The sequence below is a fragment of the Megalops cyprinoides genome, chromosome 2 (assembly GCF_013368585.1).
Source record: "Megalops cyprinoides isolate fMegCyp1 chromosome 2, fMegCyp1.pri, whole genome shotgun sequence".
Classification (NCBI taxonomy): Eukaryota; Metazoa; Chordata; class Actinopteri; order Elopiformes; family Megalopidae; genus Megalops; species Megalops cyprinoides.
In genome coordinates, this window is record NC_050584.1 from 68,789,954 (window position 1) to 68,802,144 (window position 12,191).

The 12,191-nt window shown below is 48.4% G+C and overlaps 2 protein-coding genes across 2 annotated transcripts in view; one reads left to right on the forward strand and one right to left on the reverse strand.

Annotated features, from left to right (window-relative positions):
* Positions 1-923: 923 nt before the first annotated feature.
* On the reverse strand, positions 924-8,149 carry abhd10b (abhydrolase domain containing 10, depalmitoylase b). Its single transcript, XM_036520672.1, has 5 exons — positions 8,049-8,149; positions 6,449-6,632; positions 5,213-5,324; positions 4,144-4,281; positions 924-1,735 (listed from the first exon to the last, which is right to left on the reverse strand). The coding sequence occupies exons 1-5, from the start codon at positions 8,140-8,142 to the stop codon at positions 1,394-1,396; spliced, it is 870 nt and encodes a 289-aa protein (XP_036376565.1). The 5' UTR covers positions 8,143-8,149; the 3' UTR covers positions 924-1,393.
* A 1,713-nt stretch (positions 8,150-9,862) lies between these two features.
* LOC118772358 (large proline-rich protein BAG6-like) overlaps positions 9,863-12,191 on the forward strand; it is a 20,611-nt gene continuing 18,282 nt past the window's right edge. Inside the window, exon 1 of the mRNA XM_036520618.1 lies at positions 9,863-10,481. Within this exon, the coding sequence (XP_036376511.1) occupies positions 10,473-10,481 (9 nt within the window). The 5' untranslated portion in view covers positions 9,863-10,472. The remainder of the gene's footprint in view (positions 10,482-12,191) is intronic.

A 12,191-nucleotide genomic window follows, 5' to 3' on the forward strand; every position in this document is an offset into this window, starting at 1 on the left:
GTGTGCTGTGAGTTGTGTGTTGTGCTGTGAGCTGTGAGCTGTGTGTTGAGCTGTGAGCTGTGGGCTGTGTGTTGCACTGTGAGCTGTGAGCTGTGAGCTGTGTGCTGTGAGCTATGTGTTGTGTGCTGTGAGCTGTGTGTTGAGCTGTGAGCTGTGTGTTGGGCTGTGAGCTGTGTGTTGGGCTGTGAGCTGTGAGCTGTGTGTTGAGCTGTGAGCTGTGTGCTGGGCTGTGTGTTGAGCTGTGAGCTGTGTTGAGCTGTGAGCTGTGTGTTGGGCTGTGTGCTGTGTGTTGGGCTGTGTGCTGGGTGTTGGGCTGTGTGTTGGGCTGTGAGCTGTGAGCTGTGTGCTGTGTGTTGAGCTGTGAGCTGTGTGTTGAGCTGTGTGCTGTGTGTTGGGCTGTGTGCTGGGTGTTGGGCTGTGTGTTGAGCTGTGTGCTGTGTGCTGTGTGTTGTGGGCTGTGTGCTGTGAGCTGTGTGCTGTGTGTTGTGTGTTGAGCTGTGTGCTGTGTGTTGGGCTGTGTGCTGTGAGCTGTGTGCTGTGGGCTATGGGCCGTGGGCTGGAGCAGCTGGCTGTGGCCCCGGCATGCAGGTTGGGAGGTGAAGCTAATGAGGATGTGCTTTGTGCAGGCTCAGGAGTTCAGTGTTTACATCAGAAACACTGCAGATGCCTCTCTCACACTCCCTCAGCAGGGAGTCTGCTGGGAGCGAGAGAGACATTCTCTGCATGCAGTTTCTCAGTGAAACAAGCACTGCTGCAGGGCCCGTCAGAGCATTGTTTACATTACTGCATTTAGCAGAAGCTCTTATCCAGAGACACTTACACAGGTTACAATCTGATCCATTTATACAGCTGGATATTCACTGAGGTAATTCTGGGTTAATTACCTTGCCCCAAGGGTATAACAGCAGTGCCCCTGCTGGGAATTGAACTAGCAACCTTTTGGTTACAGGCCTTGCTCGTTCCCACTGCGCCACAGAGCTGCGTTTTTCACAGGGGGTCTGTGAGCACAGTGCAGCCTCCACAGCAGCGAGACGCTGAGTCTGGGAGGCAGGCGCTTTATTGGCTGCATCAGTGTTGGGACACACGGTTTGAACAGTAATAATAAAAAAAAAGGCACAGGAAGAGAGAACGGAACCTGGCGTTTGGACCAGAACAGTTCTGCACCGGGAGGTGTGGTCAGTCCAAAGGAGATAGCAGCATGACAAAAACAGCTTTACTGACAACACTGAACTGAGTAAACTGTAAAAAAAAAGAACAGATCATCGCGGGGTGTAGAGGAGGGGGTGTAAACGTGCCCCTCTCCTCTCCTCTCCCAGCGCTCCGGGGTCACACCCCCCAGGAGAGGGGGAAGGGGTGGGGGGGTTGGCACCGTGTCCTGCGGGGCCCCGCCCGCTCACACCATGGTGGTGAGTTTGTCTATGAGGTCGTCGATGGTGTAGACCATCAGCTTGATGTCGTCTTTCTGGGACAGGCGGTGCTGGCCATGTTTCCGCAGGATGACGTCCACGTCGGTGCTGAGGACGCGCTCGGCCACCTGCAGGGACACGTGCCAGGGCACGTCCTCGTCCTGCAGCCCGTGGATCAGCCGCACCGGGCAGGTGAGTGGCACCGGGCTGTGTAGCACACAGTGTGACTCCGCCTCCCGCAGGAAGTCCATGCTTAGCGTGTAGCCTCCCTCCTCACTGTGCTTAGAGGGAAGCAGCCACTGACCCTTCTCCTCCACCTCCTTCCTCACCTGCAGCGAGAAGACAGCGTTATAACAGCGCTCTCACACACTCACTCACACACGCACGCACGCACGCACACACGCACGCACACACACACACACTCACTCACACACGCACGCACACACTCACTCACACACGCACGCACACACGCACGCACACACACACACACTCACTCACACACGCACGCACACACTCACTCACACACGCACGCACACACGCACGCACACACACACACACTCACTCACACACGCACGCACACACGCACGCACACACGCACACTCACTCACTCACTCACACACACACGCACACTCACTCACTCACTCACACACACACGCACACACGCACACACACACACACACACACACACACACACACACATACACACATCCTCACACACACGCACATGCACACACACATACACACATCCTCACACACACACGCGCACGCACATACACACACACGCACATGCACACACACACTCACTCACACATCCCCACACACACACGAACGCATACACACACACGCACGCATACACGCACACACACACACACACACACACATACACACACACACTCACTCACTCACTCACACACGCATGCGCACATGCAAACACACACACACACACACACACATGCACATACACACTCACTCACACACACACTCACTCACACACACACACACACGCGCGCATGAACACACACGCACACACACACACACTCACTCACACAGGCACGCACACACGCACGCTCTCACACACTCACTCACTCACACACGCATGCGCACACTCACTCACTCACTCACACACACACGCACACACACACACACACACACACACATGCACACACACATACACACATCCTCACACACACACGCACATGCACACACACATACACACATCCTCACACACACACGCGCACGCACATACACACACACGCACATGCACACACACACTCACTCACACATCCTCACACACACACGAACGCATACACACACACGCACGCATACACGCACACACACACACACACACGCACACACACACTCACTCACACACACGCGCGCGTGAACACACACACACACGCACACTCACTCACACACACTCAGTATGTGCCTTACCTCACCAACACAAATACACACAGATAAACACAGGTTCACTGAGAGCGATCACTGTGCATATACTCCAGAATTATATGAAAACTGGAATTCTCATCAAACTGACTTTACTCTGGACCGGTTACTTTGTAAAGCCCTATTCGGACGGGATTAGTGTTACATGGAGAGGTGAGGTAAAGTAATTATTACCAGAGCTTTTAGTCCCGTCCGAATGTGCCATCTCAGTAATCATTATGGACAATGTCAGTAAAGATTACGGAGACTTTTACCTTCTGTTAAAAGGTCCAGAAAAACTACCTCAGGTAATACTAATCCCGTGCGAACAGACCAGCTGTAAATGTGCATGTAAATCTTCCGTCATATCCTGTTTAAAAGTAGTTTTAAACAGGATATGACGCGGTTTTTCAAGTATGGAGGCGCTTGAAGAAGCACTCAGCACTTCGATTCAGATCAAAAAGAAGGTCGAAAGCACTTGTAAGAAGCATGAAATTTCTGTTAGCTTTAGGTAAGTGCCTATTACCAACAGAATCCAATCAGAATTTAATTAATATAATTAATTAATCGTTTGACCAGACCTAACTATATATATACATATACATACACACACACACACACACACACACACACACACACACACACAATGGTCATGTGTTGTTACAGCCTAATGATCCAGTTGATGGGCAATATTTCATATTCTAATCATTTATGTTGTTATTACTTTCAGCTGAAGTTTTATGCCCTGATCCACCAAAGACATTCTCCAGAATCAGCCATTTCTGGGACATAGATGTGAAACATTTCAATGATGATGGCTGGTACCTCAATTTCAGGATGCCAAAAACAGCATTTCATCAACTTTGCAATGACCTCTCCCCTCTCATTCACCCACAAATAACTGCAATGAAAAGTCCTGTATCCCTGGAAAAGAGAGTTGCCATCACTCTCTATAAATTGGCAAGCAATATGGAGTTCCAAGATGTTGCCAGTTTGGAGTTGGTATCAGCACAGCATGTGACATATGTTGGGAGGTGTGCAAGGCACTTTGCCGCGGCACGCACATGACGACAGGGAGATGACGGCGGTGCGTAAATCGAGTTACGCCTCCCACTTCTGGTCGTTTTACTGAGATTTCTTATCCCGTGCCAATTGGCCATTCATATTACAGACGTCCTGTGGTAAAACTACATTACTCCACCTACCCTTGTAAAACTAATCCCGTCCGAATAGTGCTTCACACTTCATCAGTGCTGTCTAACGTCCATTCCCTCCCTCCCTCTACAGGCCGTGACCACCCCTCTCTCCTCACCTCTATCGGCAGGGACTTGAAGGCCGTGACGAAGTGATCCGCTGCAGTGGAAATGCCCACCAGGGCGGCGATCTTCTCCGGCCGGGCGATGGCGGCCAGCAGCATGAGCCAGCCGCCCATACTGGAGCCAACCAGAATCTGCAGCAGAGGATCATGGGAATCACCACTGACAGCAGAGCATGATGGGAAACCCCAGCTGCCCTCCACAGTGGACCAGGAGAGGGCAGGCTCCACCCCCAGATGAGCTGTAACTCTAAACATGGTACATGCTGCCACTCTGCTCCGAGCTGAGTTTAAAGAGAGGGATTGTGGCTAACGCCCTGTGTCAGCAGGGACCCTGTCTGGGGAGTATATCAGTACATCCTGCCAATTAACCCATTAACACTGATCTTTAACTGAAACCAATTACCACTGATCTTTAACTGAAACCAATTACCACTGATCTTTAACTGAAACCAATTACCAATGATCATTAACTGACTCCTCCACATTGAGTAGCGTGCCCTTCAGGAGAGGTGTGTGTAAATCGGTACAAATGTTTATCACACAAAACCCTGGAAACAGGCCGAGGATGACTATCCAACACAGAGAAGCCCTCTGCCTGGCCTGGACACAGGCCGAGGATGACTATCCAACACGGAGAAGCCCTCTGCCTGGCCTGGAAACAGGCTGAGGATGACTATCCAACACGGAGAAGCCCTCTGCCTGGCCTGGCTGTGCTCTGTGCCCGACAGCGTTACCACCAACGGAAACATTTATATACCGTCACACACTTCTACTTGTGATTCAGCTCTTACATTATTCACACCGGGGCCCAGCTGTCTCTCTTCCACTACATCACATTACTGGCATTTAGCAGCTGCTGTTATCGAGAGCCACTTACATAGGTTACAGTTTGTCCATGTTATCTATTTATACAGGGGGATGTTTACTGAGGCAATTCTGGGTTAAGTACCTTGCCCAGGGGTACAGCAGCAGTGCCTGAGCAGGGAATGAAACCGGCAACCCCTCGGTTAGGAGGCCTGACCCTCAGCACTACGCCATGCGGCTGTGCAGCAGGTAAGCTCACCTGTGGTCCCTCTGCCAGCTCGTCCAGCACACAGAGCACGTCCCGCTTCCAGCTGCCCACCGTGCAGTCCGCAAACACGCCCTCCGACAACCCGCAGCCCGTGTAGTCAAACCTGCGGAGACACGCCAATCGCCACGGCGACACACGCAACACGGGCCGCATCACCACACACAGGAAATCCCAGGCATGTTCGCTTTTTATGACACACTTACAAAATGAAACATTAACTGGCTCGAAAAGGACTCCGTTCCCATAAGGCACAACAAGGAGCACTGCTGCGTGCTGTCTTAGGCTGCTTGGTTTGTCTGTTTAAACGTTAATAATGGGAGCTACGTGCTGCTTCACAGTCTGCACACTGCTCGGGTTATGTAGTGAGACAGTCAGTTTCACCGAGCCATTTCCCCCTCGGTCTGCTTTTTCTCTTCTGTTTTCTTCTGTCTCTCAGTCACACATCCCACAATCCTCTCTGCTCAACACAAGTCATTAAAATGTACGTTAAAAAATAACTCAGACAGTACATGCTGTTGTTTACACACAAACGAAGGAGTGCCAGAGAAATTTCTGGAATTGTGAAATATGAGCAACAGGAGGAGTTAATGAGAACAGCATGTCACTAGGCCACAGCAGGACATAAACAATGTTGTTCTTGCCTCTGTTTTTTCTAGCGTTTTAACCTGATATTCAACAAACTACAGTGCACTAGATAATACCTCACTTTCCCAGTGCTCCTGAACAATGTAGCAGCGGCACTATAATTAAAAAGCTGCTCCTAAAAAACACCCACACTTGGCGGAGACATGAAGTTAATTTTAGGTGTCACATAACAAACATTACTCCAATCCACTATTGCTGCAGACTACAACACCAAATCAGCAACATAAGGTCTCCTACCTTAGGCAGGAGTGGCCTAATGACAGACAGACTCCACCCACAGGCAGTCTGAGGTGGGAGTGGCCTAATGACTGCCAGACTCCTCACATAGGCAGTCTCAGGTAGGAGTGGCCTAATGACTGCCAGACTCCTCACACCAGCAGTCTCAGGTGGGAGTGGCCTAATGACAGACAGACTCCTCCCAAAGGTAGTCTCAGGTGGGAGTGGCCTAATGACAGAGACCCCTCCCCCAGGCAGTCTTACCTCAGGTAGGAGTGGCCTAATGACAGAGACTCCTCCCCCAGGCAGTCTTACCTCAGGTAGGAGTGGCCTAATGACAGAGACTCCTCCCCCAGGCAGTCTTACCTCAGGTAGGAGTGGCCTAATGACTTGCAGAACTCCTCCAGTGCCTCTGCTTTCTGGCCGCTCATGTTGGAGGCAAACCCTGGCAGGAAGACCACGCCCGGACTCTTCCCTTTCACCTTCTGATAGGCCAGCTTCGGCAGGTCTGGGCGTGTCAGATACTGAACTGTGGACTTCTGCATGACCCCTGAAACGTCAGAGTGGAGTGAGTGCCCACATTCTGCTACTGAAAGAACACAGAGCATTTTCTCCGCTGAGGTCCCCCGTCTGCCCTCACGCAGCTTCCACATCTATGACCCCCGCTGTGAATTAATAATTCATACTTCTCCCACTCCTTAGCTACAGCATAATTTATGGTTCATCTGTGGCTATCCTCCAGGAAAACTAATTGCTCGCCCACATCAGTGTCCATTTTGTGATGTGACCTAAGAGTTCTACGTTTCAGACACGGACATCATTCTACCAGATCTCTCTTCGTTCACTCAGTTTGGGGAACAGTCTTTCATTGCTGCCACACTGTTGGTCTGACAGATACTGTAATCGGTGAAAGAAACCTAAATAAAATGTATTCATTTACTTTATGCCAGACACTACCTTGCCACACCAAAGACCAACAAGCCTAACTGACAGCGCTATTATCCTAGTTAACTAGCTATCTATCTAACTATGGCATGTAGCTTTTCCATATTTAAATGTGACTGAACCTGGTTCTCTTCTGTGTTCCTTCCCTCTGACCAAAAATGTTTAAACATATCCTTCCACTGACAGGAATTTGACTTCTGAAAACCTATCTAGTGGTTATTTTCAAGCCTATTAAACTGAAGTGCTGATTTGCTGTGTTGACTTGTAGCTGGTAGTCTGGTATGTGACATCTTATCTCTGAATTTCCACTTTTGAGTTGAAATATCACTGTAATATCATCATGAACTAGTACTGACTGTCTACAGCATTCACATAACTGAAAACATCCTTAAAAACATTACAAACCTTACTAACATCACTAGCCGTTTCTTTTAAGACACTGCTTGAGCTAATGAGCTTGCTCATACTAATTACTTACCAAAATTATGCTAGCTGGCTTGTGAAACACTATTCAAAACGAGCGTGGTCAAGCCTTCCGCCCAGAAATGCGTGGAAACATCTTAAAACCTGCATTCCGGTGACAGCCAACGTCTACAGCAGGCAATTCTGTGTTTTGGGTTATGTGTTTGACTTGAGCAAGTTAAGCAGACTACCCAGTTAGATTTGCGTGGATGTGCCCACGGCTAAGCTAAGTTAGCTAACTTCCCTATCCAGCCAAACGCGTTAGCCAGCTGGCTGGAAAACAGACAGAATTAGCCTTCAGGTATGTCACGATGCATGTGTAGTCAGTGACGCAGTTAAGTTAAAGGTATAATAATGATCGGCTTATGTAACATCAAACCACGCAGCCAGCTGCTACATACAAATATTTTGATACACTTTGCCCCACCGGCTAACAGGCTAGTCCAGCTAGTTAAAACGCGAGGGCCTGCGACACACCCCCTACGGTCGCCCGCACCCGACGGCCAGTTTGCCGTCTGATCTGTGTTATTTCAAGACTCAACGTTCAACGGCTACTGACCTCCCAAGCATGTGGACGAAAAAACGGCGACTTTTCCGCGGACAGCTTTTTGGAGAACCCCTGCGCGGCAGCTCCTGAGCACCGCGGCTGCCATGCTTCTGCGCCGCCCTCGCCTGAAACCACGCGAGATCCGAGGGGAGCGCACATGGACCCCCGCGGCGCAGACCGAAAATAGCATTTCATAACTTCTAATAACAGTGTTGTCAAAGAAATTCCCAGTTTATTAAGGAAGAAAACACCAGAGATGCTTTAGGGTGTGTGTGTGTGTGTGTGTGTTTTTTTTTAAAGAATTTATTCCACATGTGGCAGGGTTCCCGCTGCGAAAAAACGTCTAATAACAACGTCATCAAAAAAACCCAATTTATTAAGGAAGCAAAACACCAGAGATCCTTTACGGACAGTAATGTGTTTTAAAACAATTTATTCCACACGTTTTCAAACAACCGATTATAAACCAGAAGGTTCAAAAAACCGTGCGCTGTGCTGTTATTTCCCCGAAAACATTCTACAACCACAAACAAACCAGCAGCTACATTTTAATACATGCTAAACAGATTTTGCGATTTTTTCCAAGCAGGAAAGCTTGTTTTTTATTATTTGTTACGTAAAATGTCCACTTATTTGTTGGGGGAGAAAACATTCAAAATGTCAGTGGATGCGAGTTTAAACGCTGTAACTGCTCGTTTAAGAATGCCATTGGTAGTGATGTTGTGTTCTATGTTGTTTCTCCACAGCAGATTTTTCAGCTGAGACAAATGACTGCATAGCTGGAATATTACATTGTTATATGTTTTGATTATGTATTTCCCACAAAATAATACGCAGAGTTATGGAATTATGGATATATCATATACCTGCCCTCCTCATTGATCTCAGGCATCTGAAAATTAACTCTCTCTCTCTCTCACACACACACACACACGTTTCCAAACCCAATCCCCCACCCTAGTCCCCATATCACTGCAGTGCTGTTTGTGGACTGCAAAAACATCCTGAATCCTTGATTACACTGTTCCTACCTACATAATTCCCAGCATTTTATGCCTCCGTACACACTCCCAACACACTTCCCGCCCCTACAATCTGCACCTGAAACAATGAGGTCACTCACTTCCTCCTGTCACCCGATGGAGACACACCTCTGTAATCTGTCCTTGAAACAGCGGAGTGTCTCAGAACACTCTTTTGACCTCTGAATATCCACATCTTCGGGCTGATCCTAATTCACCCAGCGACACACTGGCTGAGGCTTTTTTCTTTGAATACACCTGTAAAGCGCACATTGCCCTTTGTGTTGTAAGGTTTAATTCACAGTTACTGTGCTACTTAATGCAACACTAAAGCGCCACTGTTAGCGCTCTGCTTAACTTAGGGCTTCCATCGACACTCAGCAGCTAATGATTATTGGTCTCAGCCTCGTCACACTCCGGGACGAGTGTTTGCTCAGTTCTGTAGTCTTTCCGATGCTGTTTGGGAGCTGATGATAGCCTACTGCTTTAACTGCACGTGTTCGTTTTCATTCCGTTCACTTTTCTCCCCTAAAACTCTAAATCTGTAGGCCTAATTGTTTGGCTGAATAATAATAATAATTATTATTATTATTAAATTTAAATAATCTTTAAAGAGACATACATACATACATAAAGAGAGTTAATAAGTTCATGTAGGCTATTTTCTTGAAAACAAAAGTATGAAAAATACACACAGATGAAATCATGTGATTCCAAAATCCGTTTTTGTGGCTTTGTGGTCACTTTCACATCACTTCCGGCTGAACACAAAACAACTGACCGCGGGTCTTTGAGTGGGGGGAAACCCCGCAAAATCACAGCCCCAAACCGCGTCTTCACGCCATGAATGCAAAATAAAAACGGTTGCAGTTTTGAAAGTTTGGTCGCGTCCCTCGGCTGCTGGTTGGATGCCGGCGGTGCGGTCGCGTTGACCGCCGGCTGCGGTCCGTACCGCGGAAAGCCCGACTCCTCCCCTTAAACGTAATCGCAGTAACAAGTGCGCTGATGCCCGATAGACCTCACAGCCAACTTAAAGTACCACACCAACACTGGACTTTGTTTCGGCTCGTTACCTGCCATTAAAAATGATTTGGAGTTGCTAGCCGGCGTATCCAACACACAGTTATAAACGGGCGGTGATCGTTGGAAAGAAGCTGAAAGTAGCCGACTACCGAGTCAGCTAATCATTTTGATCATCTTTTCCAACTTGGTCATCCACTTGTTTCAAGATGTAGCTAGCTTAGCCAGGCTAGCTGGCTAGTTCCGACATGTTTTTTTCGCGTAAAATGGTGAAGTGGTGGACTCAACAGACCTTTGGACTTTTCTGAAGTAGCGTTAGCAAAGCCAGCAGACAGCCCGAAGGCGACCGGCTTGGTTTGTGGGCGAAATCTTGACCCCAAGCTGTTCAGCGGCGATGAAAAAGGTAAGATAAATGGTTAACGTTAAGTTTCCCCCTGCCGCCGCGGCCAGTTTTGAATCGCGCAGTTTGGATTGGTCTCGTTTTGCCTCTGTGAGATGAAACGGTATTTACGTAGCTGTCTTATGGAAAACGGCGCTTTATTTTTCACTGTTGCTCAGTGTTTTATGGGACGTCCCTTGCGTTTGCGGTTCAGACCGGAGACAGATTTAGAGTAGCGCTGATGCGCTGCACGGTTGTTATAGTGATGTGGGGGGGATGTTGTACCGCATGGGGGCTGTAACCAGTTTATAATTAAATGCATACTAGTAAATGATTAGATTATTAATTACTCCAGTTATTACTCTCGTTATTAGTTTCTGCTCTGATGCACTCTGGAGTTACCCAGTTATCTTGGGACGCGTTTCAAGACGGAATACCGGTTTATCTGACCCTGCCTGTTCTTCAGATTACGGCGAGTGTTTCTTAAGCTGTCATAGCTACGGGTAGCCAATCACAAGGATAAAACTACGCTGTAAAACAAAAAACGCTGCTTGTAGGAAGAATGTTTAAAGGAGTCAGCGCGTCTTCCTTTGTGGTCACAGTAGGCTATTTCTTTTAGAAAGCGAATGGTTTCCAAATCCGAAAGTCGAGCTGAATAGGACGTGTCATTAGGATTCGTCATCACTTCAGAACCCCGCATAACTCGTTGCCTTAGCAACAGGAAAAGTTCCCTGAGCGAGGTCAGGTGCGCACGCAGCGCGGTCTCGGACACACCGTCTCCGTTGCAGGTGCTCAAGGTGCTGCGCTCGCTCACGACGCGCGGTCCCCCCGGTCCCCCGGTCCCCCGGTCCGTTCCGCTGGGCCCACGTTTTGGCCAGCGGCTCGAGTCGGCGAAGAGAAACAACTCGCCAGTGAATAATCAGCCTGTCAGCCACTCACTCGATGCGAACAGTTTGTATCACAGCTGCTACCCGTCGTTGTTTCTAATGGGCTTTGATAGAGATAGCGGCAAAGGGGTGTGGGCCACGGGAGGTGCAGAAAGTGTAGGCGTAGTCAGAAAGTCGTGTCGGTTTACACAATCAACTCATCTTAGTATAAACATCAGAGGTCATTATGCATAACCAGCAAAGCTCCAGCAGACATTTATGGCAGTCCAGACAAATCACTTGGTGGTCTGCAGGCAAAGCCGCATGGCTTCCTGTGTGTAGCGCCCCCTGTAGTTGGGATACACAGGTTCACCTGCTAATAATAAGTGGAACTCATAGACTCCTGTGGTTCTGTCACCAGCGATGTCAGGAAAACTCCGCTTCTTGGATGGGGGGACCTGGGGTTTGCGTGTGGTACTTTCAGCATGGGTGGTGGGGGGTCAGGGAGGGTGTCTCTGGATGAACACAGAGGTTCTAAATCCAGTAAATATGTGCTGTTTTCAGAGCTTTGGGGGCAAATGCAATCAATGACAATTCGAGACAATTAGTAATAATATTGATTGATAACAGGGGAGAAGTCAGATAGTATATGCATGCATGTGTCTCTGGTCATACAGGTCAGCGGAACTTTGTGTAGATACACCAAACCTGCTGATGTACTGGCGTTTGTCCATTGTCAATATTATTGTTTTGGTTATTAAACACACTGATCTCTCCTAATTGTGTGTATGAGATATGTACTTATGTTTGTGTGTATGGGTTTGTGTGTATGACCTCTGACCTGAGTCTCAGACCTGTAATCATGCCC

Coding starts and splice junctions, on each gene's coding strand:
- abhd10b (XM_036520672.1), bottom strand. CDS start 8,142: ATGGCAGCCGCGGTGCTCAGGAGCTGCCGCGCAGGGGTTCTCCAAAAA. Junction 6,633..8,048: donor TTCGTCCACATGCTTGGGAG/GTCAGTAGCCGT, acceptor CTGACGTTTCAG/GGGTCATGCAGAAGTCCACA. Junction 1,736..4,143: donor TCAAGTCCCTGCCGATAGAG/GTGAGGAGAGAG, acceptor TTCTCGCTGCAG/GTGAGGAAGGAGGTGGAGGA.